The sequence below is a fragment of the Argiope bruennichi genome, chromosome 6, assembly GCF_947563725.1.
Source record: "Argiope bruennichi chromosome 6, qqArgBrue1.1, whole genome shotgun sequence".
NCBI lineage: Eukaryota > Metazoa > Arthropoda > Arachnida > Araneae > Araneidae > Argiope > Argiope bruennichi.
The window spans coordinates 12,260,883-12,283,392 of record NC_079156.1 but is presented as its reverse complement, the minus strand read 5'-3'; the positions used below and the strand labels follow the sequence as shown (position 1 = coordinate 12,283,392).

At 30.0% G+C, this 22,510-nt stretch overlaps 1 protein-coding gene across 2 annotated transcripts in view; it reads left to right on the top strand.

Moving 5' to 3' along the window:
- Nucleotides 1-22,510, top strand: part of LOC129972515 (protein unc-13 homolog B-like) — a 496,213-nt gene that overhangs the window by 13,722 nt on the left and 459,981 nt on the right. The window contains exons 6-10 of one of the 2 annotated variants that reach the window (XM_056086676.1): nt 1,743-1,807; nt 4,464-4,512; nt 8,645-8,816; nt 10,452-10,607; nt 12,019-13,867. In XM_056086676.1, the coding sequence (XP_055942651.1) occupies nt 1,743-1,807; nt 4,464-4,512; nt 8,645-8,816; nt 10,452-10,607; nt 12,019-13,867 (2,291 nt within the window). Of the gene's footprint in view, nt 1-1,736; nt 1,808-4,463; nt 4,513-8,644; nt 8,817-10,451; nt 10,608-12,018; nt 13,868-22,510 lie in introns of both variants that reach the window. The other variant, XM_056086675.1, reaches the window with a different exon arrangement.

Sequence of the window (22,510 nt, the reverse complement as noted above, 5' to 3'; positions counted from 1 at the left end):
ATAAATACATATTTAAAAGTTAAAAAATATTCAAAAGGCAAGATTTTTCAAATTAATGAAGAAATTTCTTCTGGTAGAGTACTTTTTAGGAAAATTAATTCTGTTAGTTTCCCTACAGTTATAATTTTGCTGAAACATTGATTTTTTAAAAAAAAAATATTCTGATAGACCTTAAGTAAAAAATTTAATATTATTTAAGACATGTGTGAAAATCCAATAAAAGCATCTATCTTCTTTATATGCTGTTTCTACTTAAAGTGGGTGTACTAATGAATGGTTCCTTAAAGAATTAAATTTTGTGTCCAAATTATTTTATTATGATTTATTGCAATGTTATGTTGATACCTTAAGGAATCCTTGTTTGCTGTTTTTATTAATTGTGTGTTTTACTATAATATTACTTTAAAAGTGATTTTCTGAATCTTTAAATTGCAAATAGTATTTTTATGTTTGATTTCATTAAATATTGTTTAGAGACAATTTATCATTTCAATACTGGATAATTCAAAATCATTGGTGTGATTACAAATAGCTGTAATTTCCTTATCAGCAAGGATAGGAATTAAAATTTTAACACAGTACAGGAGGAAGCTTTAATCTTTGTTTATGCACTTTTATTTTGATTAATGATTGCCTTTTGTCATATGATCAACATGCCAGGCATTTTTATGTGTGTTTGTTTCACATGCATTTCAAAAACTTTCAAAACAGTTTCTTTTACAATTTCTTGTGAGTTAGTGAGATTTCTTGTAGTCACAAGGATAGAGTGAGTAGAAAGGCTAATTTATATATGTAAAATGTTTGCATATTCTATTGTATATGGCCATCTTTCTTCGTGTATATTTTTTGTTGGAAATTCTTCAATTAATAATGAAAAAGAACTACTATTCAAATATTGTTAATGTGATCAAGAATAATTTTACATAGCATTTATTACAAATATAAACAAAAAAATGAAACTTCTTTCTATTTTTCTTGCACTCATTTTCTTTGAAGAATTTATAATAGCAATAATTTTGAATTATTCTATATTTATAGTAACTGTGTGCATCTTAATGCAAAAAAAGTTTATTTTGTTTTAGAAATAAATCTTCATTACATTTGTGTAATGCCTGTTAGGCTATTTTAAAAGCTTTTTTTATTGTCTTGAATGATGTTAAATACTTTATATAAAATCAGTGGAAATAATTATGAAGTTTTTAGTAGAACTATGTAATACAATGCCTGAAATATTGATAATGTTAACAGATTTTTTTAGAGTGGCAAGTCATAACCACAAAATAATTTAGCTATAATTTTAAAATTATTTTTAATGTGAACTTGTTTTCTGTCTCATTTTTGAATTATTAGCTAATTTACAAATGTCTAATTTAGCTAATTAGCTAAATGTCTAAATTAGCTAATTTACAAAATAATTCACATTAATCCAGCTCTCTATTTTGAATAGTTTTTTAAATATATTACTCATATATGTTTATTTTTTATTTTGCAGACTTAAGATATTTAATTTTTGTAATGAATGTGACATGGTATTTTGTTTTATTTTTATTTGAAATTTCATAATCATTGTAAAGCTTTCTATTAATTAGACATGTAATTATTTAATTTAATTTTAGTACTTTTGTGAATAAGTAAAAGTTTCATGATAATTTGTGATATGAGTATCTGAGAACCTATTTTCTTGTTTCAATGCATATCTGCTTCTTACTTGTAAGATTGTTTTTGGTTTTTCCAAGACATAGAAGACCTTGAGGAGGAGGAGCTCGTGAAAAAGCTTGATTACTTAAACGCTCTTTTAGGCAATGAGGTATGTGTTCAATGTTACTTTTATTTATTTTTTTTTTGTTACACTAAGGTCATTTATTAGCTTTGTCGGTAATTTCAAGAAATAATTTGTATTTTTACAAATAGAGTAATTACTTGGTTTTGTCTGGAATTATATTTTTAATTATAAGATTATAGCGTTTTCCATATATTTTTAACTATGTCCAAAGGTCATTTTGAAATCATGTCCAAGCTAAAAGAAAGAGTGCACTTTTTAATAATATTTTGTAAAGCTGAATCTTATAAATATGCAGTTTGCTTGTTTAATAAGTAAACTTATGTAAGCAAAAACCTTTTCTAATTTTGACAGAATTTATTTGGTATTGTTCATGTTTACAAGAAGAGGCCTCATAATTATAAATTTTCTTTCAGTTAGAAACAGAAAGTTTGAGAAGTTTAATAAAATGCAAATCTTTCAAGTGTTTTTAATCATATCCAAAATAAAATCGTGACAAGTGATGTTTTTATATCTAGTTGTATTTTTGTAAATAATCCTATCATTTTATGGTGCTGAATTAAAAATGTTAAATGAAATTCAGTTGGCCAATCTCTGGTTGAGGATTTCACAAAGTGCTTTCCAAAACATTTACTCAATATTTTGTCTGATTGTAAAATTTCTCAACTTCGTTTATATATTTATTTTTTTCATTAAATATGATTTAATTAATGTAGGATATAAGGTATGCTGGAGCATAATGTTTTCCTTCTTTTTTTTTACTTTGATAAGATTCAAGCAATATATTATAAGGCTTAGCAATCTTAGTTTGTTTGGATTTATAAGGTACTTCATTCTTTGAAAGACTTATTGTGCCAATGCAGCTTATTCCTGCTGTCCTTATTTGTTCTTTTGGTTACAGCAAAATAAAGAAATTGTTTCTTGTCAAGTTTCTTCTAGTTTTGTGAGGTTTCATCAAACAGTAATTTGCATCCATCAGTTCCCTCTCTGGTCATGTTTCATCTTTTTCCAAATAGGGATATTCATTCAGGAAAGGTGTGAAATAAAAGTGTTTAACTCATTTATTGATAAAGAACAGTTTTGTTCTTGGGACTTCTTTCCTGCTACTTCAGTTAATTGGTGAATGTGATGCTGTATTTTTTCATTAATAAACAATCTGTATGCACTATTTGTATTGCCATCTATTACTATTTGCAAGCAAAGTTTATACTGCTATTTCTCATAAATTGTTCCTCTTGGGACATGTAACACTTGTGTAACACTTGACAAAATATTTCCTATTTTCCAAATTGAATCAATATTTTCTTTTTTCTTTCATTTTTCACACTTTAGATACATCTTTCTCTTTATTGAATCCTGTTCAGCCATCCTTGACTACTCTCTCTAATTTCAATGCTGGAGATTGTACTAGCAGCTGACAGTGATATATTTTCTTGGCTTACATTTTTACTTTCTTTTGTTGTTTAGTGAATAAACTCTGCATCAGATGAATCAGATTCATTTATCAAATACACAGATCAGAATGCTGAAATTATATAAAACACAATGAAGTTTGGTATATGTGTATTTTTTGAAAAGTAACATTTCTAATACAAAGGAAATGTGCAATCACATGCCACTTAGAAATTTCAAACAAGTAAATTACCCTCTCACCTCCCCACTCACTTCCACTTCTGAATAATTTTTTAAGGACCATAATTTATTGAAGGACTCTTCTGTTTTTCTTATATTCAATTAAAAAAAAAACTAATAAATAAATTAAACATAAAAAACATTTAAAAATTCTGTTGTTTTTAATATGAAATTAGAACATTAATCCTTTTGAAACTATTTTTAAACTGTTTATCTATCAACTTAAATAAATAAATGAGAAAATCTTAGAAGAAACATGAAAATTAATTTTTTTTTTTAATATTGTCAAAATTACCGACATTTGTAATTGAAGGTATGCACAATAATATTTGCAAAAATAATTATTTAAAATGAATAATAATAAATTTATATAATATTTATATGTTTTTAAGAAAAGGCATGAAATATCAAAATTATAAATAAGAAAATAAAACAAATTAAATTCTATTAAATTGAATTTTTCACTCAAAATGACAGCTGCTGTAATTCTAGTGTTAAGATAGCTGCCATTAGATTATCCAGTTGTTTTATGTATTTCACATTAAATGAAGCAGTAGTATTTTTCAAAATGTTTTGCACAATCAATATTAATTCTTCAAAATTAAAATGAATAAAATTAACCATTAAAAGTAGAACTTATAGAATACTCTTTGTAATGATAAACCGGGCTAAAAAACTTTGTAATTTACACATTAGAAAAAACTGTTCATGATAAATTAGGTTAGCTATTTTCTCAATGTCTATATTAGTTTTGATGTTGCAGATATCAAATTAAAAATATTTAATATATAAATTTAGCATTAAAACAATTTACTAAGTTTTTCATTTTTAAGTTTCAGTGATTCACATTGTTTGTTGAATGTCTATAAAAATTTAAATATTGTATTGAATATAACTTTCTCAAATATGACTATAATATGAATTTTACATTCTAATCTACAGTTTCCAACTCATTTCATTTTTTAATTGCAATTTGCTGTTTTTGTTTGAAATTTATTATAATTCATTAGAAACCAGCATAATTCTAAGGTATTATTGTATTTGTTTTCAGATATCAAGCTTAAGGGAACAAGATAGAAGACATAATTTTTCACTTAACTGTAAGTAGTCCTCCTCCTTTTTTTCCTTGTTTCTTTTTTAGGGGATTCTTATAAGTGCTGTTTACCTCTATTGCTCTTGATTTTATTCTGTAATAGCCAGAATGTCAAAAGAATAGAAGTATACTAACAAATCTATGAGGTAATTTTTTTTTTAACTTCCCAATAAAAAGTATCCCAATCTATTTTTAATTTTTCTGCTTATCTAATTAACCTGTTTCTATGTTTTTGTCTGATGTATCAAGAAAACAATTAAAAAACAACAACATTTTAACTTTAATTTTTAGCGTTTTGAATGTTGCAGAAGTTATTTAAGTTATGCATGAGAAGTATATGTTTAATCTTTTATGTGTTAAAGAAGAATGCATAGATTGGTTCGATCAATGGAAAATATGATCAATGGAAAAGAATGAATTTGGTACACAAAAGAGATATATCGAACATGGGAGAAGTTGCTCTAAAGACATATCATTCTCATTAATATGTTGTTTTGGAGCAATCCATTTAATGACCTATTAAGGGGATTTTACTGTACTATATTGAATTGTAATTAATTGCAGTATTCAATTACATTAGTCAGTTGCCTAAAATCTAATATAATGAGATTTTATTCAAAGCCATACATTTTCAATGGCTGCAATTTCTTTCTTCTTTTAAGAATGTTCCCATCCATTTGCAAATTGTTATTTGTTGAACCATTCTCACCAAATTTTAGTTTTTACTGAGGGAGGGGGGAACTGCTGGATCTGATACTCAAAATTTTTTAGAGTTGTAAAAAGTTTTTCAAAACTTTTATTCTTTTGGGTTCAGATATTATGGGGATTTTTTTTTCTTATAGAATTTTTTTTTTCTGTTCTTCCTAATGAAATATGTCTTAACATATAAATGTTTGTTCTGATAGATGCAAAACCTAAATAATTAAAATTAATAGCTTAAAATTTGGGAAGTTGTTTTTAGGATAGTAGAGGCCTATTAAGAATGGATTTTTCAAAATTTTGATAAAAAGTTCAATTTAAAAAATAAAAATTGAATTTTAATGTGTTTTCACCATAATATCAAAAAATATTATCACACAAAAGTTATTTTTATACTGCTTTGATTATTTTTTTAAAAAAAGCTTTTCAATGATACAAATTTTGTTTGAATGAATGCATTTTTTTCTTTAGATTTAGTAATTTTTGAAAAATTGGTTTTTGAACACAGTTTCTAACAATAATTTTTATCATATTGAAATTCAATATAATCTAATTACTTCTTCAAATCATTGAACCACTTTATATTGCTGCTGTGATTTAAAAAAAAAAAAAAATGCTTTCTTTGCTTTAACTTAAATGTAAAAATATTTTTAATTGGTACATTGAAGAAGATTCTTTATTTGATGAAATTTGTTAAATTTTGGAGTAGGGCAATATATTATCTGATGCTGGCTTCAGAAAATATTTTTAAAAAATTAAAAAAGCTTCAGCTGGCATTTTTTAAATTTTAATTTTGCTTCTAACTACAGAGATGGCTTTTTTAATTTTTATTGTTTATGAAAACTAGGACTTATTAAAGCATTTTCATTTTTTCGTAAAATGTATAATCACATTTTTCTGTAATTTTTTAGAAAGTTAAATTAAGATTTTTTTTTTCTTGCTTAAAGTTAAAAAGGTAGGCTGTTATTAAATTGTCGGACTGTAAGACAGTTTTTATATAGTCTGACAATTTCTGAATGTTACTATTCTTTTCTATTAGAAAAAATTGCCCCAAAACATATTTAGAATGTTGCATTGTCTTGTCCTTAATTAAATAGAAGTTTTGTCTGTCTTATAATGGTAGTCATTCTGAAATACTTTAGTTCTTAGTTTCATAAAACTGCAAATAAAATTACTAAATATAGTAAATTAATGCAGGAGGAAATTTACACTTTCTATCCCGGTCATGTTGAATCTTATTTTTTATCACATATATAAAAATCAAATACAAAATTTTTAGTCATGAACATCAGTATCGAGATTATCTTTGTTATTTTAAAAACATGTTGAAAGAGATCAGATATCTTTATTGTTAATTTTATAAATGTTGGTATAGTTTTTTTGGTATTGATAATTTTTTTCTTTCATTTTTACAACCATTTTTATGTTTTTATCAAAATCAAAAATGCATAATTTGTTTTACAATAAAAGGCGCTGTGCAAAAGTAGAAATAAATATTAAATTTTAAAAAATATACATTAAAAATTAATTTTAAAAGTTTCTTTTAATAAAAACTATACATTCTTATAAAATAGAAAATATCCTTTGTTTAGAAAAAAATGAAGATTTATGTGTGCATTCATGTGCAAAGCTGTTCAGTTTCTTTGGCTAAGGTACTTAAAAGTATTTAATTTGTGCAGCAGTTTCTCACTACATACCCTGACTTGTCCTGTCTTGATCATCATCACTTTTTCTCATTTTCACTATCTGATTCAAATTAAAGGCTATATTGTGAGAAAGTTGTTATTGAATCACTGCTTGTGGACCTTGCTTTACTGATACTATTCAACATAGTATAGAGGAAATTCATATAAATAAATCATCAGACGTACTATTTGAGGAATTACTTCTTGCCATATAAATTAATTAATATTTCACCAAAAAGTTGAATCCATGATGAGAAATTCAGATTGGCCAGATAGGTAAGCCATGTAAAATTTTTGTAGTATTCAATGAGTTAATTGCATCCCTCAGCATTAATATTTGGACATCTGCTTTAACTGTTATTACAGCAGATAAAGCTGTGGAATTTTGCTTTGAAAGAACATTTTATTTTCCCACGGGGATTGTTTGATGATATATTACAAGATCTTTTTACTTTCTCATATATGAAGTACTAAAAAGGGAATGTGTTGTAAATATCAAAATGATTAAAAAAAATCTCAAGATGTTGGTGAAACTTCATGTTTTACAGCAACTCCTAAGTCTGAAAAACGTATATTTTAGAATTTTTCAATCTGAGAAGAGGATTATTCAGGAACACAATGAGCTAAAAGATTAATGTGTGTCTTTTCACCAAAACTGCAAATATCTATGAAATTTTTGGCAGAATCTATTGAAAGAAGGCTGTCTGCACAAATGTAAGGAAACATTCAAAAAGACAGTAAATAAGGGGAATGAAGTAAAATTGTAGATCCATATCACATTTAGGTCAAATCTATCAATTGCCTGCAAATCTGCTTCATTAGGTGTGAAAATCATAATTCAAAAATACAGTAACCTAGAAACAAATTTCATATGTGCTGTTGAGACCATGGCAATTAAAAAGTATTAAATTTTGTGCATAGTTGATGTATGGAAAGAAATTTGAAATATATATTTAATTTTCTTCTTTATATAACAAAAATTGATTACAGAATATTACATATTATGAAAGTATATGAAAAGGTAATTGGGAAAATATTCTTACTGGTTAAGAGAATGAGTCATGAAATTCTTGATTTGAATATCAGAAAATATTAGATGTACAAAGGTCTCCGCCCCCACTTTTTGTAATAAAATAGTAGATGGTGTTTCATGGTTAAAATAATCTTGTTGGATAAATGATTTTTTTACAATTTTGTTGTCTTTGTGTTCAATACAGCGTTCTTTTGGTAACATGGGGTAAAAATATTGCTATTATGAGGCTTTAAACTATATCTATATAACTGCATTATGTTTCTCACTGCAGATATTGAAATGGTCTATTGTGTAGTATTTTGCCACTAATTTCAGACCATTGACAAATGTGTTGAATTCAGAGGTAAACAATCAAAGATTCGCTGGTAAACAATTTATTCAGCTCTGTATATTTATTGGAATACTGCCAATTTTAATTAGTAAAGTAAATGCTGTTTTATTTTCTGCTGAGGTATTTTTCTTCCATATCTGCTTGTAATATATATTCAGAGTTTAATTTTAAATTCATAGAACTTATAGAGTTTAATTAATTTTAAAATTTTCTTCATCCTCACATGTGACAATGTGATTAATCAGAAAAAATCACCCTGGAGGTCTGTGATAATATTTCATAGAAATCTAATGTTGCATAAAAACAAATCATTCTATTCACTGCTGTATTAGAGGATAAAGTTAAGTTGACCTCATTTTCATTTCCATTTTATTTATTTATTTATTTTTAGCTGGCATCTCTGAGGACAGTGATTACACCAGTGATGTCAGCTACCCTACGGTTCAACACCCAAGTGCCTCCGTTCACCATCCCAACAGCTCGGCGTCACAGTTCGGTGGAGCTGCGGAGATCACTCGCAGGGCTTCCGAATACCCCTCCTCCCGCAATGGGGACAGAGCTAAGTAAGTTTTTTTTAATCTCTTTAATTAGTATATGATACATCTAGCTTTGTTTAAGATGGAAAGGTTTTCATGTTTAGTTTTAGCTTGATAACATGTAAATATTAACTATACATGCATTTATATTTTTAAACACCTGCAAATATTGCAAAAAGACTAGTACTTAATAAGATTTTAGAAATTCATCAAATTGATACTACAGTTTATGTAATAAAAAAATAACTTTTGATGAAATTAATTCTTCTGAAAAAATTCTTGAATTTGAAATACATAAAATGAACAGTTATTTTGAAAATTATTGTTGTACTTAGTTATTAAAAAAATAACATTGACATAATTACTGAGAAGCTGAAATTTAATTTGGCACACACTTTTCATCATTGTTTCTAAAAATATTTTACTTCGATACTTTTGCACATAAAATTTTTTATTACATGATGTATTTTTTAAGAATTTAATTCACTTTGCTTTATGCATACTCTTGAAAATTTATGGCAGTCATGAATTATAGCTTCTCATTTCAAATTCAAATAAGATATTTTATTTCTACTGCATTTTTGGATTTGAAAGAAGATATTGTCCATCCTTTATCCATCTCTACCAATCATGTATTAAAATTAAAAGCATATTAAACTAATGAAGATTTCATCAAATTTTGGTAAAAATTCCTTATATATATACTTTCAAATGTTTGCAAATATATTATAATAGCAAATATTTATGTTAGAAAGTAATTCATGGAATTTTTGCGTTAATTATATATTAAATAAACATGACTAATGGACAAAAGTAATATTAAATATAAATCAACAATGATGACTATTATTAATTATTATATATTAAAATTACATATATTTGATTTAATATGTATTTGTAAGTCATTGTTTAACTAATTTTATATCTATCATGTATATCAATATTTTGTATACTTTTGCAAATAAATGTGTTTCTTTTGAAATAGGCGTTTTTTAAATAGATTTTTTTGCTTCAGTTTTTTCTGTTATTGCAGAGAGCATTTTTGATGAGATTCGTTACTAGAAAATCCACCATATTCATTAAAACTTTTAATATTGAATGTGTTAACCTCTTTATAAAGTAAAATATTTTGACATTAATTCAAGTAATTTTTCAGTTTATGTCATTTTAGAGGAGGACTAGTAATACATACATTTAGTTTTTTAGTGATTTCATCGCTTCTATCTAGTGAGTAATTAATATCTCATCAAATTATAAAAGTGGAACAAGTATTTATCCTTGTTCTAATTTTTTTATTCCTGTTGTGAGAAAACTATTATAGCATATAATTATAAAGGATAAATATAACCTCATTTAAAATTTGTATTTTTTTTTTTTTTTTTTTTGTGCCTAAAAGAATAGACCAAGTGTTAAAATCTTTTTTGACTTTCAGAATATATTTTTTTATTTGTATTATTCATTACATACAGGTTCGAAGTTCACTGTGGATTTTCTTTCTCTTTTGTTTCTCTTTTTAAAGTAATCTTGCATCAAATTTTTCTGATTTAAAAAAGCTAATGAATAAAAATTACGTTATGCAACAGCACACTAAATATATGAAGATAAATTTAAGGGTCTACTTATGGGACAAAATACATTAAATTTTATTTGCTTTCTTTTCAGATATATAGAACCTGGCAATAGTTATGAAACAGATTATGATAACATTCCTTACAATTCTAGAGATCGGAATGATTATATGGATCGGAATTCCATTGAAGATCCTCTGTATTATAATAGTCGGCCCAATCGTCGTATGAATTCACACAGCACAGATAGGTAAAGATTTTATTCTAATTCTAAAGCAAATTACATAGTTTCCTTTTGTTTAAATGTAATTTACGATTTTGTTTAGCAGAATGCACAGTTAGTTATATTATGAATATGGAGTGTTAAATTTAAGGATAAATCTATGTTATTAGAAAAAGTAATCACTTGAAATTTTAAGTTTTTAAATATTAGAATTTTAAGTTTAATGTATATTTAAAAGTTCAGTTCACATCCTCATACTTTGAAAATCATGAGATATATAAGATTTATTGCTGTTTTGCTTCAATAATAATGTTTAGTTTTATCTAATTCAAAACATTAATAAAAAATAAATAAAAAAGAGTAACTGTTGCATTGTTTTGTGGAGATTCATATACAATTTCAAAATGGTTCATAACAAAAGTGCTAAAAGTTTCGTGTGTTAAAATTAATGCAACATATTGATTTGTGAATGCTACTTTTTAAAATCTGTTTTAAAAACAAAAAAAAAAAAAAAAAAAAAAATTATTTTTAGTTTCCAAATATTTTTTTCATAAGAGCAAAATATTCTTTGTTTGTATCATTATACATCTTTTTATTTTTTATTTTGCATTTATTTATTGCTGGGAACCCAGGTTGGAGAAAACTTTTAATTGTCTCATTGATGCCTGTGAGGTATCCGAATCTAAATATGTGACCACTTTACTGGACATACAGAAAACATTTGTATGGATTTTAGATATCTTTGTCGCAGACAGACGGGACATTTTCCAAAACTGTGTTTTTCGAACTCAGGAAGGTCTAAAACGTGTATATTCATCAAATTCTCGATTCGAATTTTCCAACTATTACTGTACTTTCTGTATACTACGTATACATGAGAGTAAAAACGTATTTCCCTGATAGGAATTGTTGCATTATTAAAATAACATACTATTTTTAAATTTTACATGTTATTTCAAGGACTGTTCCAGCTTCAAGGTATTTATGGGTTTCTTAATAGTTGTCCATTTCTTGTGAAATTTTGTACAGCTTGTTTTTTGCTGATTAGAAGGCTATTAAGGAAAGATTAGGAGTTGGAAGTAGCAGGATATATATATATATATATATATATATATATATATATATATATATATATAATGATATTTTTAAATCTGAATTATTCGAAATTATGTCGGATTTTTACACTTTACTACTTTTCAGAGATTTTGGAATATAGTCGCAGTTATTCCTATTATATCCATTTTTCTGTTAGTTGCCTAAAATATTCTCTTGAAAAATAGGATTTTAAAAGAAAGTGGTTTGTGAAATTTTAGAATCAAACAATTATTTCAACTTTAAAAAAAAAAAAAGTTTTGCAAGATATTTTTACTATCAGATGCCAAAATTTGGTGCAGGTTTTATTAATTTGCCATATTTTTTCTTTTCTTTAATGTTCTAGATCTCGCTCAACTAGATCCACATCAGGCTATGACAATAGTCTTAGCTTAGACTACGAGAGTGATATGCGTTACTCCTTCGAAACAGACCAGAGCTCTCGGCATTGCCACTGGGATGAGGACACCATCGATAATGAAACTGATAAAAAGAATTTAGAACGATTTCAAAGATCAGATAGACGACGTAGTCTCGAACGTCAAACTGGCTTTGACGAATCAATTCACGACCGATTTGTCGAACACTACAACCCAGATGATTATGGCTACAGAGACAGTACAGAAACATATCCGCAAAGTAGTTTTGAAAGTTATCCTAGTTTTAGAGATGATTCTATTTCTACCGACTGGGAGAAAGGCAGTCGATACACCACTAGTTATTCTGAACAGGATAGCTATTATATGTCCCAGTGGGATGGAGAACCTGAACCGCCACCAGCAACAACGGGGAAAATACCTGGAAAATTTATTCAAGAAGAGAGTAGAACTGATTGGAGTAAAGTAAATGGTACTGTTGCAGTTAGAAGTGGCAGGCATGTGCCTGAGCCTGAAGAGTGGCGCAATGATAGCACTAGCAGTGATTGGAAAAAGAGGAGTCTTGAATCAGAATGGAGTAAAGAAAGTCCTGTGGCAGACTGGAGGAAAGAAAGTCCACCGCATGATTGGAATGAAGAAACAACACCCGTAATTAAAGTGCCACCAAAGCATGGTAAGAAAGGCTGGACGGATGAGATGCCTCCAGTGGCAGAAAGAGTTCCTCCTGAGTCAGGGAAACCTGTTGATCGGTGGGGCACCCATTCTGTGGAACCGGCAAAGGACATTGATCAATGGAATGGCCATCCACCAAAGCCAACAAAAGATGTCGATCAGTGGAATGGCCATCCACCAAAGCCAACAAAAGATGTCGATCAGTGGAATACGCATCCAGTCAAACCTGCGAAAGATCCTGATCGGTGGAATAACCATCCTGAACCCGTGAAGGATGTTGATCGGTGGAATAGCCATCCAACGGAGCCAGCACAAGACTACGATAGGTGGAAGGACCAGCCGGTAGATGCATCTGCGGTAGCTAAGGATCGATGGAATAATAAAGGGTTAGAACCGGCCAAACCAGTTGAAAGACGAAGTTCTGTTATTCCTCCTGTAAAGGTTGCAGATAAGTGGGCTGACCATCCTACAGAAGTGAAGAACAATGATCGGTGGAATAATCAGTCACTCAAGGTGAAAAACGATGAGAGGCGGAGCTCATCAGTGGAACCAAATAAAAAGGAGGAAAGGTGGGAAAGCAATGGTACTATTGAGCCAGTTCGAAATGCTGAACGATGGAAGAATGCAGAAGCTAAAAATGGCTGGAGTGAAGAAACAATTGTTCAGGAAGATTGGGCTGATGAGGAGGAGATGACCAATCACCAAATGGATGCTTTGATTAGTGAGTGGCAAGACGATAATGAGCGAAGTGAGTGGTTACCGGAAGAAGAAGAAGAAGAATATGAAAAAATAATGCCCGAGCCAGAATATCCAGAAATACAAGTGAATGAAGTCCCTAACAGTCAAGATGAACTGGAAATTGAGCCAGTTTTTAAACCACCTCCTCCACCTACTAAAGAGCCATCAGAGTATGAAACATCTCTGACTCTGACTGCAGAGCCTAGTGAGGCTGATAGAACTAGAGACCGTAGGGCGAGTGTACTCTCTGCCAAGGGTCCCATTGATGTGCCATTGCTTGATCTAAGCATGATGTCTGCTCAGCCGGAAGTTCCTCAACTGCCTCTTGATGAGGATGATCCCACCATGTCCCGAGCGAAACGCCGTTGGATCAATGCCTTCAACAAAATAGTGGCTCAACTGAATGAGGTAAGTTTCATTTAAGGTGGGGATAAAATTCTGACATTTCTTATGCATTTCAGTTTACATCGCTTTGGTAAGAAGAAATGAATACTTAAGAAAGTAACGTTCTTAAAGTTGTCTACCCATTCGATTAGTCGATAATTCTTGCTCTCGGTCAGCGATGACTAAATCCGTTGGTAGTATTTTTTTGAGTATTAAGGTAGTTTTTTTTTAATGATTTATTTGGTAGTAACGTTAAGATTCCGAGGCTTTGAAATCAAAACTTCATTTTTAAAAACAATTTTTATTTATAATTATTTTTTTCGTGTCAAACTTCAAAGAAGTGAAGTGATGTCTTTTTTATAATTTTATTGAAATAGAAAATATAAAACGTTTAAAAATTTTAAAACTTATGATTTTTTAATAAAAATATTTTGAATACCATGCTGTTGTTTGTAGCATTATTGGTTCGATTTTATAAATGGTTAATTAAATCTTTTAATTTATTAGTAAGTAAATTTTTCTATTGAAAATATCTAAGAGCATTGCATAGTTGAAAATTTGAGGAAATTCTGAATGTAGATTAATTTTTTTTTCTGCTATGAATAAAACATAATATTTTTAATATATAGAAAATTTTCTTAATGCACTTTTGAAAATTCACGGCTTTTAATTACAAATATTAGAAAGCATCTATTATTAGGAACTAAAGTTCTTAAAATTTATTCAATAAATATTTATCAAAGGGAAAAATATATACACTCATTTCGTAAATTGTATACTTTGTACTTACACAAATATGGCTGAAATGCACATTCCTCTCTGTAATTTTGATGAGTATCTGAAATAAACTCTTTTAGATTTGCATGCTCTAAGTCTTAAGAGGGTCTGCTGGGGAGGGAAGTTAAAGATCCTGACCTATCAAAAATTGAATTAATACTATTCATTCCCACTGCCCTTACACTTTTGAGGATCGGCAGTGTATTATAGTAACAACAGTGTATTACTTCAAATTTCCTTTTGAACGCCATAAGAACTTAGTGTTTTTAATATGGCTTTATAAATGTTGTAAGTAATTCATTGAAAATAATTACTCTCAGCTTTTCAAAAGAAGAGCTTCAGTAGTTAAAAAACAAAAATAAATGAATCAAAACGATAAAATAAAAGGGCTTTAACTTCCTTCAGCGAAACCCTCCTAACACTTCTCCCCAGCACTGATGAGCTCAGTTCTGTCACTAACCCTCTACTCTTGTGTTTTTAAAGAAATGAAATACTCTTGCACAGCAGTGGCAGTCGCTAAACAGAGCAATTGCGTTTGTATTTGTAAAGTGGGGATCTTTTTATATGGTTAGTGTGCTGTCTTATTGCAAGGCTGCATTGTAACTGTTAGTTATCTGAAAAGCTTGAGTCATGATATGACAAAATCACTTCAAATAGCTCTACACATGCTACAAAAAATAATTTTATATAGCAGTCACATATTTTTCCTTAATCTTCACACATATGAATACACACCAAATTTTCTGTAAATATTATATTTACTGAAATTTTCAGCATGAATCGCAATCGAAATAAAATCGTTTTGGAGTTTTATTTTAAAATGGAACTACTAAAAGTTTCTTACCTTTATGAAATTATTGTTTATTGGAGTGTAACTTCATTAATATTTTTATGATCCATAACTTCAGTATTGTAGGGCCGGGATAGCCTGGTTGGTAGGGCGTTGGATTCGCGTCCCTTTGGTTGCGAGTTTGAACCCTGCCGGCCGACGACTCCCCGATTGCGTGGTGGCTGACGCGCGTATAAATCGGTCGTGGTCACAAAGTCCTACATGTAGAGTCCAATACCACTGGGAGTACTGGATCAGGAGTGATCGTTCTCTGATTCAGGTCTAAATTACGATCTGTGGATGAGTGAATGAAGTCCGCCCCGTAAAAGGGGCTGTGACGTGTGTTGCTAAGTCATTCTTTTGGCCCTAAATGGCTCTACTGAAAAACAAACAAACAAAAAAACAAACAAGAGACGGCTTAAAAGTCAGTGGGCTTGTCTAGACAAGAGCATTAGAAGCAACAACAACTTCAGTATTGTATTGCTTCTAAAAGATGCTCGGTATAACCTCCACTGAAGTATATGCATGCCTTGAATAAATAAGAATATTTTTTTTTTCATGTTTTGTCTCCGAAAAATAATTTTTCTTTATTATTTATGTATATTATATGTGTGTATCATACGTAAAATTTCAGTATATGAATTGTGTGGCAAACATTGGCTTGCTGTTATATAATTGCTGATCATGGAGAGATATGAATTAAGTTTTTCTGTGTTAATCATTACTATTAAGAGTTTATAAAAAATATTCTTTCAATGTTAAATAGTGGCATGCTTGTGCTGTAAAGTATGACATGTTAATTTTGTAAAATGACGCCCTCATTTTAATGTTTGCTTCTCGCTTTTATTATTAGTGATATTTTTTTGTTCAGAATGAAATTTCTATATCAGTGTGAACATATACACATTGCATTGCCGAAAAACATGTCACTGCATGTTCAAAAAATAGGACAAAGTAAAGTTTTCAAATGCATTGTTGAGAAGAATGCAATTTATGACAGAAACAAACTAGCTGTAATATTCAATTTTTCTTTTATCATATGTTTTGGATATTGTAATGATAAAAATTAGGATCTTTCTTTCCAAGGATTGAATTCAAAATTTGGTATAGTGTTTCTGAAGCTCACAAATCAAATTTCAATTGTTTACCTGGTAGCGTTTTCGAGTTATCTTGTTCATATATTGGCATACACATACAGACATACAGACAGTCAACTCATTTATTGTTGGATCCAAAATCTCTGATACAGACCTGTCATTCCAACGATAAATCTATGTCATTTCCACCCCTCTATTGAATTGCTGTGTTTGCATGAACAGAAACTTCCCCATGTTGAAGTTTATACAAAATTTGACAGACATTTGCAAATTTAGTGTAATGACTACATCCATATTCCATGCCTGTAACTTGTTTATTTGATCTACCGTATTTACAAGCAAACATAACTCAGAACGTGTGTTTTCTGAACTCAGAAGATTCTGAAATGTCGAGATTCATCCAAATCGAATTTTCTATGCTTTTTCTTTACATATTTCGCATACTAAAAATTAAAAGTGTATATATAGAGTTTGTTTATATTTGGATATTAATTGAAATGCATATTTCAGAGTTAATAAAGCGCGAAGCAAATTTATAACAACGGAACAGAGGTATCGATTCAGATTTTGTCGAAAAGCTTTGCCAGATCTGTGGAATAATGAAAAATGATAAGTCTCGCTGAAGTGGTTGATAAATAGTTTAGTTGATCTTTTCACGTGATAAATCTTTTGGATACATAGGTAGGAGGAGAACAGAAATACGGAAGAAACCTCATGAAATGCGTGCTTGAAAAGAAATTTTATTGCAGTCGAATGCGTAGGAGGTGCTGGTGTTTTCGCCTACTGATGCTATCGGAAGGGATTTCCGTAAGCTGGGTATTTCTGCCCAAGCTGAAAATTCAAAAACCATTCATCAGTCATGCCAATGCCCGTGGCAGGAAAAAGTAGTGTTTAAGTCATAAATATTGGACTGTGAAGCAATGGAAGACAGTAATTTGGTCGTATGAATCTTTTTTCATACTTTTCCCACTGCTGATCGTGTCTGCGTTTGGCGTTTCAAGTCTTTAATACAACTGCTTGCTGCCTAGAGTGAAATATGGCGGAAGCTCTTTGACGATTTGGGCAGTTACATCGTGGTATTCTTGGGCTCCATCATTATTCTGCAAGGCCACATTACTGACTAACTTTCTGAACACGAGGATGATTTGCCATATCACTCCTGGTCAACACAGTCACTAGACTTCAATATTATTGAACTTTTGTGGTCTGCATTGGAGAGGAAAGTACCTGATCACTATCCACCCCCATCAATCTAACTTTACCATCGTTTTTCAGAAAGAAAGATGTAAGATTCCCTCGTAGGCACAGAGAACTTGTATTTATCCATTGGAAGAAACTGCAAGCTATTTTGAATGCTAATACTTTATTTCTACACTACATTGGGCAAGGAAAATGTTTTTAGATTTACCGTAATTTTACTCCTCTCCTATATCTGATATTTTTGAGAACTTTTGCCTTTTTTCTAATCAACCTTTGCCTTTGAGATTAGATGAAAATGAAATGATATTGTTGAAATGTTTGTGCAGCGAAGAGGGGCATTGAGGCGTGCCATGGAGTCAAAATGAAGAGTGCATTTATGTCACTCTTTAAAGCCAAATATCACGAGGAAAGAGAAAAAAATGCCAGGCCCTGGGCGATGCTTACATATTCTAAGCCATTGATAGCGACTAAAGGAAAGAAAAAAGAATATGACCTCTGCTTTAGACACCAGACGTATTTTTTAAATTATTGTGCTGGAAAAATGGCATGTTGTGAAGAGGTCATAATCCACACTGGGAAAAAATCTATTGTTCAGAATTTTGATATAGGTTTAAATCTCGAATAAATGAATATCGAAGTTCAAACGCTTCATTAACTACCTTTTTTAATCAAATATTCAAATTGTTAATTAATAATTATAATCACTAAATCATAAAAAAATATCATTATTGAAATAAATTTTGACGATATGATAATTTATATTTTTATAGTATGATGTCTAGACGCCTTTTTCAGTTTATTTGCTTAGTCAGACGTTTGGAGAGAAAAGTCATTTTATCTTTTCTTTTTAATGAGCCATTGAAAGGAAAATTATTAAATATAAGTTCATCTTTGCACTTGATGCTTTAATTGATTGTTTGTTTATTCACTGCACCGATCAATTCAAGATGCAACGTGTTTTAGTGAATAGTTTCTCTGTCTGTCTATTACTCCGTCAATTATAAAGTACAGAAATAGAAAGTATTGTGATCGTTCAAAAATTCGACCTCGAGTTTTTGGTACTTCCGAAAAACAAATTTTTGAAATATGCCTGTTGGGCCAGTCTTTGATCACGATAGCTCGAAAGTAGAACGAGCTGGATAAATGAAATTTGGCATATGGTCTTCTCACCAGAATTGTATGTTTGTGTAAAGTGGATGAAGAACAAAATTTCCAACGAAAAATTTGTACGTCCTTTTTCATGTGAACAAGGAAACTAAAAAATGCAAAGAGTTGAGATTTAACATGCAATTTTAATTTCAGAATTGTAGATCTCTATCAATATTTGGACTAAATCCACCTCATGTCTGTTCGCATATTCATCTATATCTGAACACTGTATTGGTCCTGAAACTGTCTGCGAACGCATATTGATCCGAAAATAAATATTAAAATCTATTGTTCAGAATTTTGATATAGGTTTAAATCTCGAATAAATGAATATCGAAGCTTTAAATACTTAAAGAAATATTGATTTTTTTTTCTTCTTTTTGCATATCTTTCCCTCCCTACATAGAAATGGGCCCTGGTGATCTGGTGGTAAGGTCTCGGCTTCGGAATCGGGGGGTTTCAGGTTCGAGATCCGAAGAACCGTCGTGTAAGCGGGTCTAGTGCACGTTAAATCCGTCCGGGTCAAACGACCCCCCGTTGGTGCGGTGTGGCGTAGAGTGGGAGGTGCCAGCTCAGGTGTCGGCCTCGTCATCTGACCGCGGTTCAGAATGACGAGGTCCATCCCAAATGAGCCCTAGCGCTGCTTTACAACGGGACGTTAATATAAATAAACTAAACCTAGCTAAACCTTACCAGCTTTACAATTGCTTAGCAATCTAATACAAAAAGGTGGCATATTTCCTATATGAGAAAGCAAAAGTGTGTTTTCGGTCTCCATAAAATTTAAAACCAAAAATCTCGAGTCAAATTTTAAACATTTCTATATTTTTTACTTCTTATAAGAGGAAGTAAAAATAATTATGGAAAAAAAAAAATCTTTGGTAAGTGCTAATTTATTCATATCGTCGTTGGATTTTTTTTTTTATCATTTTGGATTAAAGTTTCATTGAAATATTCAAAAGCAAACTATGGGCATTCTTTTCAATTCTTTTTATTTACTTTAGAAAAAATAATTCTAAGACCATTTCTTTGATCATTTGAAAGTCGATTTTATCACAGATAAAGTGACGGAGAATCTCTTAGTGTATTAAATCGTTTTCTTTTATGATCCATAAGCGTTTTCAGTCAATTTCTTTCTTTCTTTCTTTCTTTTTTTTCTCCCTCTAGTTGTTGAAAGCGATGGAAGATGAGATTGAAAACAAAAAAGAAAGAATCTGGCCCAAATGTGCGTAGTAAATCGCAAAAATAAAACTTCTAATCATTCTAGCGATTATTACTCTTTCTCCAATTTTTTATGCACGGCATTCATTTTCCGAAGAATTTCTAAACTTTTCACTCTGTCTTTTATATTTTGCTTTCTTTTTTTGCTCCATTCAAAATCTTTTGTTTGTATGGGTGCGCGCACTCTTATGTGTTCTAATAAGCTTTATCATGTGCAGAGCGCCGTTTTTATATTCGTGCGCGCGCATAAAAAGGCTTTTAGCGCTCTAATAAAAATGATCAGGAATGGAAAGTAGAACTCAGTTTCCTGTTTAATTACGATCATTTATGTGAAAGAAAAAGGAAATGTTACAATTCAGGTTATAGGTATACACGAAGCGGAAGTTGCAATTACGTTGCTCAGTGTTTAAAACGAGAAGCTGGCGGTTCAATATGTCCACCATTTTCTGTGTTATATGTTCAAAGTGGAGAAATCATTCATGATTTTCTCTTTCACTAATATTTCTGTAATATAAAAGTATTTTTTTTCCCTCACTGATTTAAAAAGAATTCTTTGTCCAATGTAATGCATTTGCGAATAATAAGTAATAGAGCTATATTTGAATTAAGGTACATTGTGCATTTATAATTAATTTGTTAAATCAAGTTTTCTCTCTGCTGTATAAATTTTCAATTAATTTCAAGGGACCTTTATATTTTCTGAATTAAGTAGAACAATTATTCGTATCGGAAAGAAAATCGGATCGGAAATTCGTCTGAGGAAAGAAAATTCAAACACTATTAATTTTGATGGATATTGTTATGAATTTGTAATGTTGTTTTCCTTTGTAGTAAGTCTCCTTATAAAGAAGACAGTTTTACAGAGCAGATTCTCTGGCGGCTATAAGGAATCGTCTGGTCTTTCTTACACCCGATTGTAGTTACGCGCCATCTCATAAAATAAATGTTTCGTGATTTCTAAAATCTGTTCAGCTATGTATAAAAAAATTGATATTAATCTAGAGAATGGGTTGAAAATTCAAAAACATGCACACATTACGTATGCGTACAGATTTCGGGAGACCTAAGTTTGTCACGACAGATTTAATATTTTTATTGAAAATTAACAATCTAAACTTAACATTTTCAACAAATAAACGTAACATTTAAAAAAGTTACTTTCTATTTCATAATGCATAATTTAAATATGTAACTTTTTCGAATTTTTTTTTTCCAATTTTAGATTTTATTAAATTTTATTTCTCGTATTCTGGAAGTAAGCTCAATTTTATAAGATTAAAAAAAATGAATGGGTTTAGTGAACGTTTTTTTCTATGCACTGTACAATGACATACATTGTATAATAAAAGAAAACACTTTTTTTTTGCAGTTTTTTTTTTCCTTTATTTAAATACTACATTTGCTCCTCGCTTCTGGCATAGAGAGTCACATAAACTTCACCTCATTTTTGTTCTTTTCAAAGCGACTTTCAGCCCTCTCTTTTGAAGCATTCAAAGGCTCGGGGGTGGGGTGGGGGAGGACTGTTAGTTTTGCAAATCTTGTAATCACAGACTGTTTGTTTGCTTAGCCGAGCAAGAAAGTTTGAGTAGAATTCAGTCTTGCAACTAAGGAGGCAGCTTAATATATATATATATATATATATATATATATATATATATATATATATACATACATAAAAAAGTATTAGAATCAAGTTAATAGGAAAAACAAAAATCAAATAAAAATTAAACCAAAAAAATTATTAAAAAAATATTAAAAAAGAATCCGGAAAAAGAATATATATATATATATATATATCAGTGCATTCCATGCCACTTGTTTTTATTTTCATCACCTCATCTTGCCTTTACTTTGGAAGGGTGAGTGGTCACTATCTCACTTGAGTTAGCGGGCTAAATCAAGGGGGGGGGATACCCGCCATATTTTTCAGATACAAAATATTGTAACCATTATGAAATTCGATCGTGACATTTTGCTGAATAAGCACGTTTTAGAGTTCCCTACGTCCGAAAAAAAAAAATGGAATGATGTCTGTTCTTCCAGGAATAAATAATTCCCGAATAAAAAGATGTAGAGGGACTGAATTTGGTTCGTGATCATAACAGTAGAATCCTATCCAATTTCGATGCAGTCCTCTCATGAGATTGCATTTGAAGACGATCGCCCACTAACGGGAAAAAACGATAGATGGCGTATAGGATTTTATCATCGGAATTATAGATTTCTACCAAATTTACTCTCATATTAACTTTATGCCAACCTGTCTATCTGTACTTGCATATGAACAAGATATTTTAACAAGAGATATGAATGAAAATTGGTATGTCGTCTTGTCGACAAGATTCTACATCTGTGCCAAATTTTGGTCCCGGTCCATCAAATGGTTGGCGCATG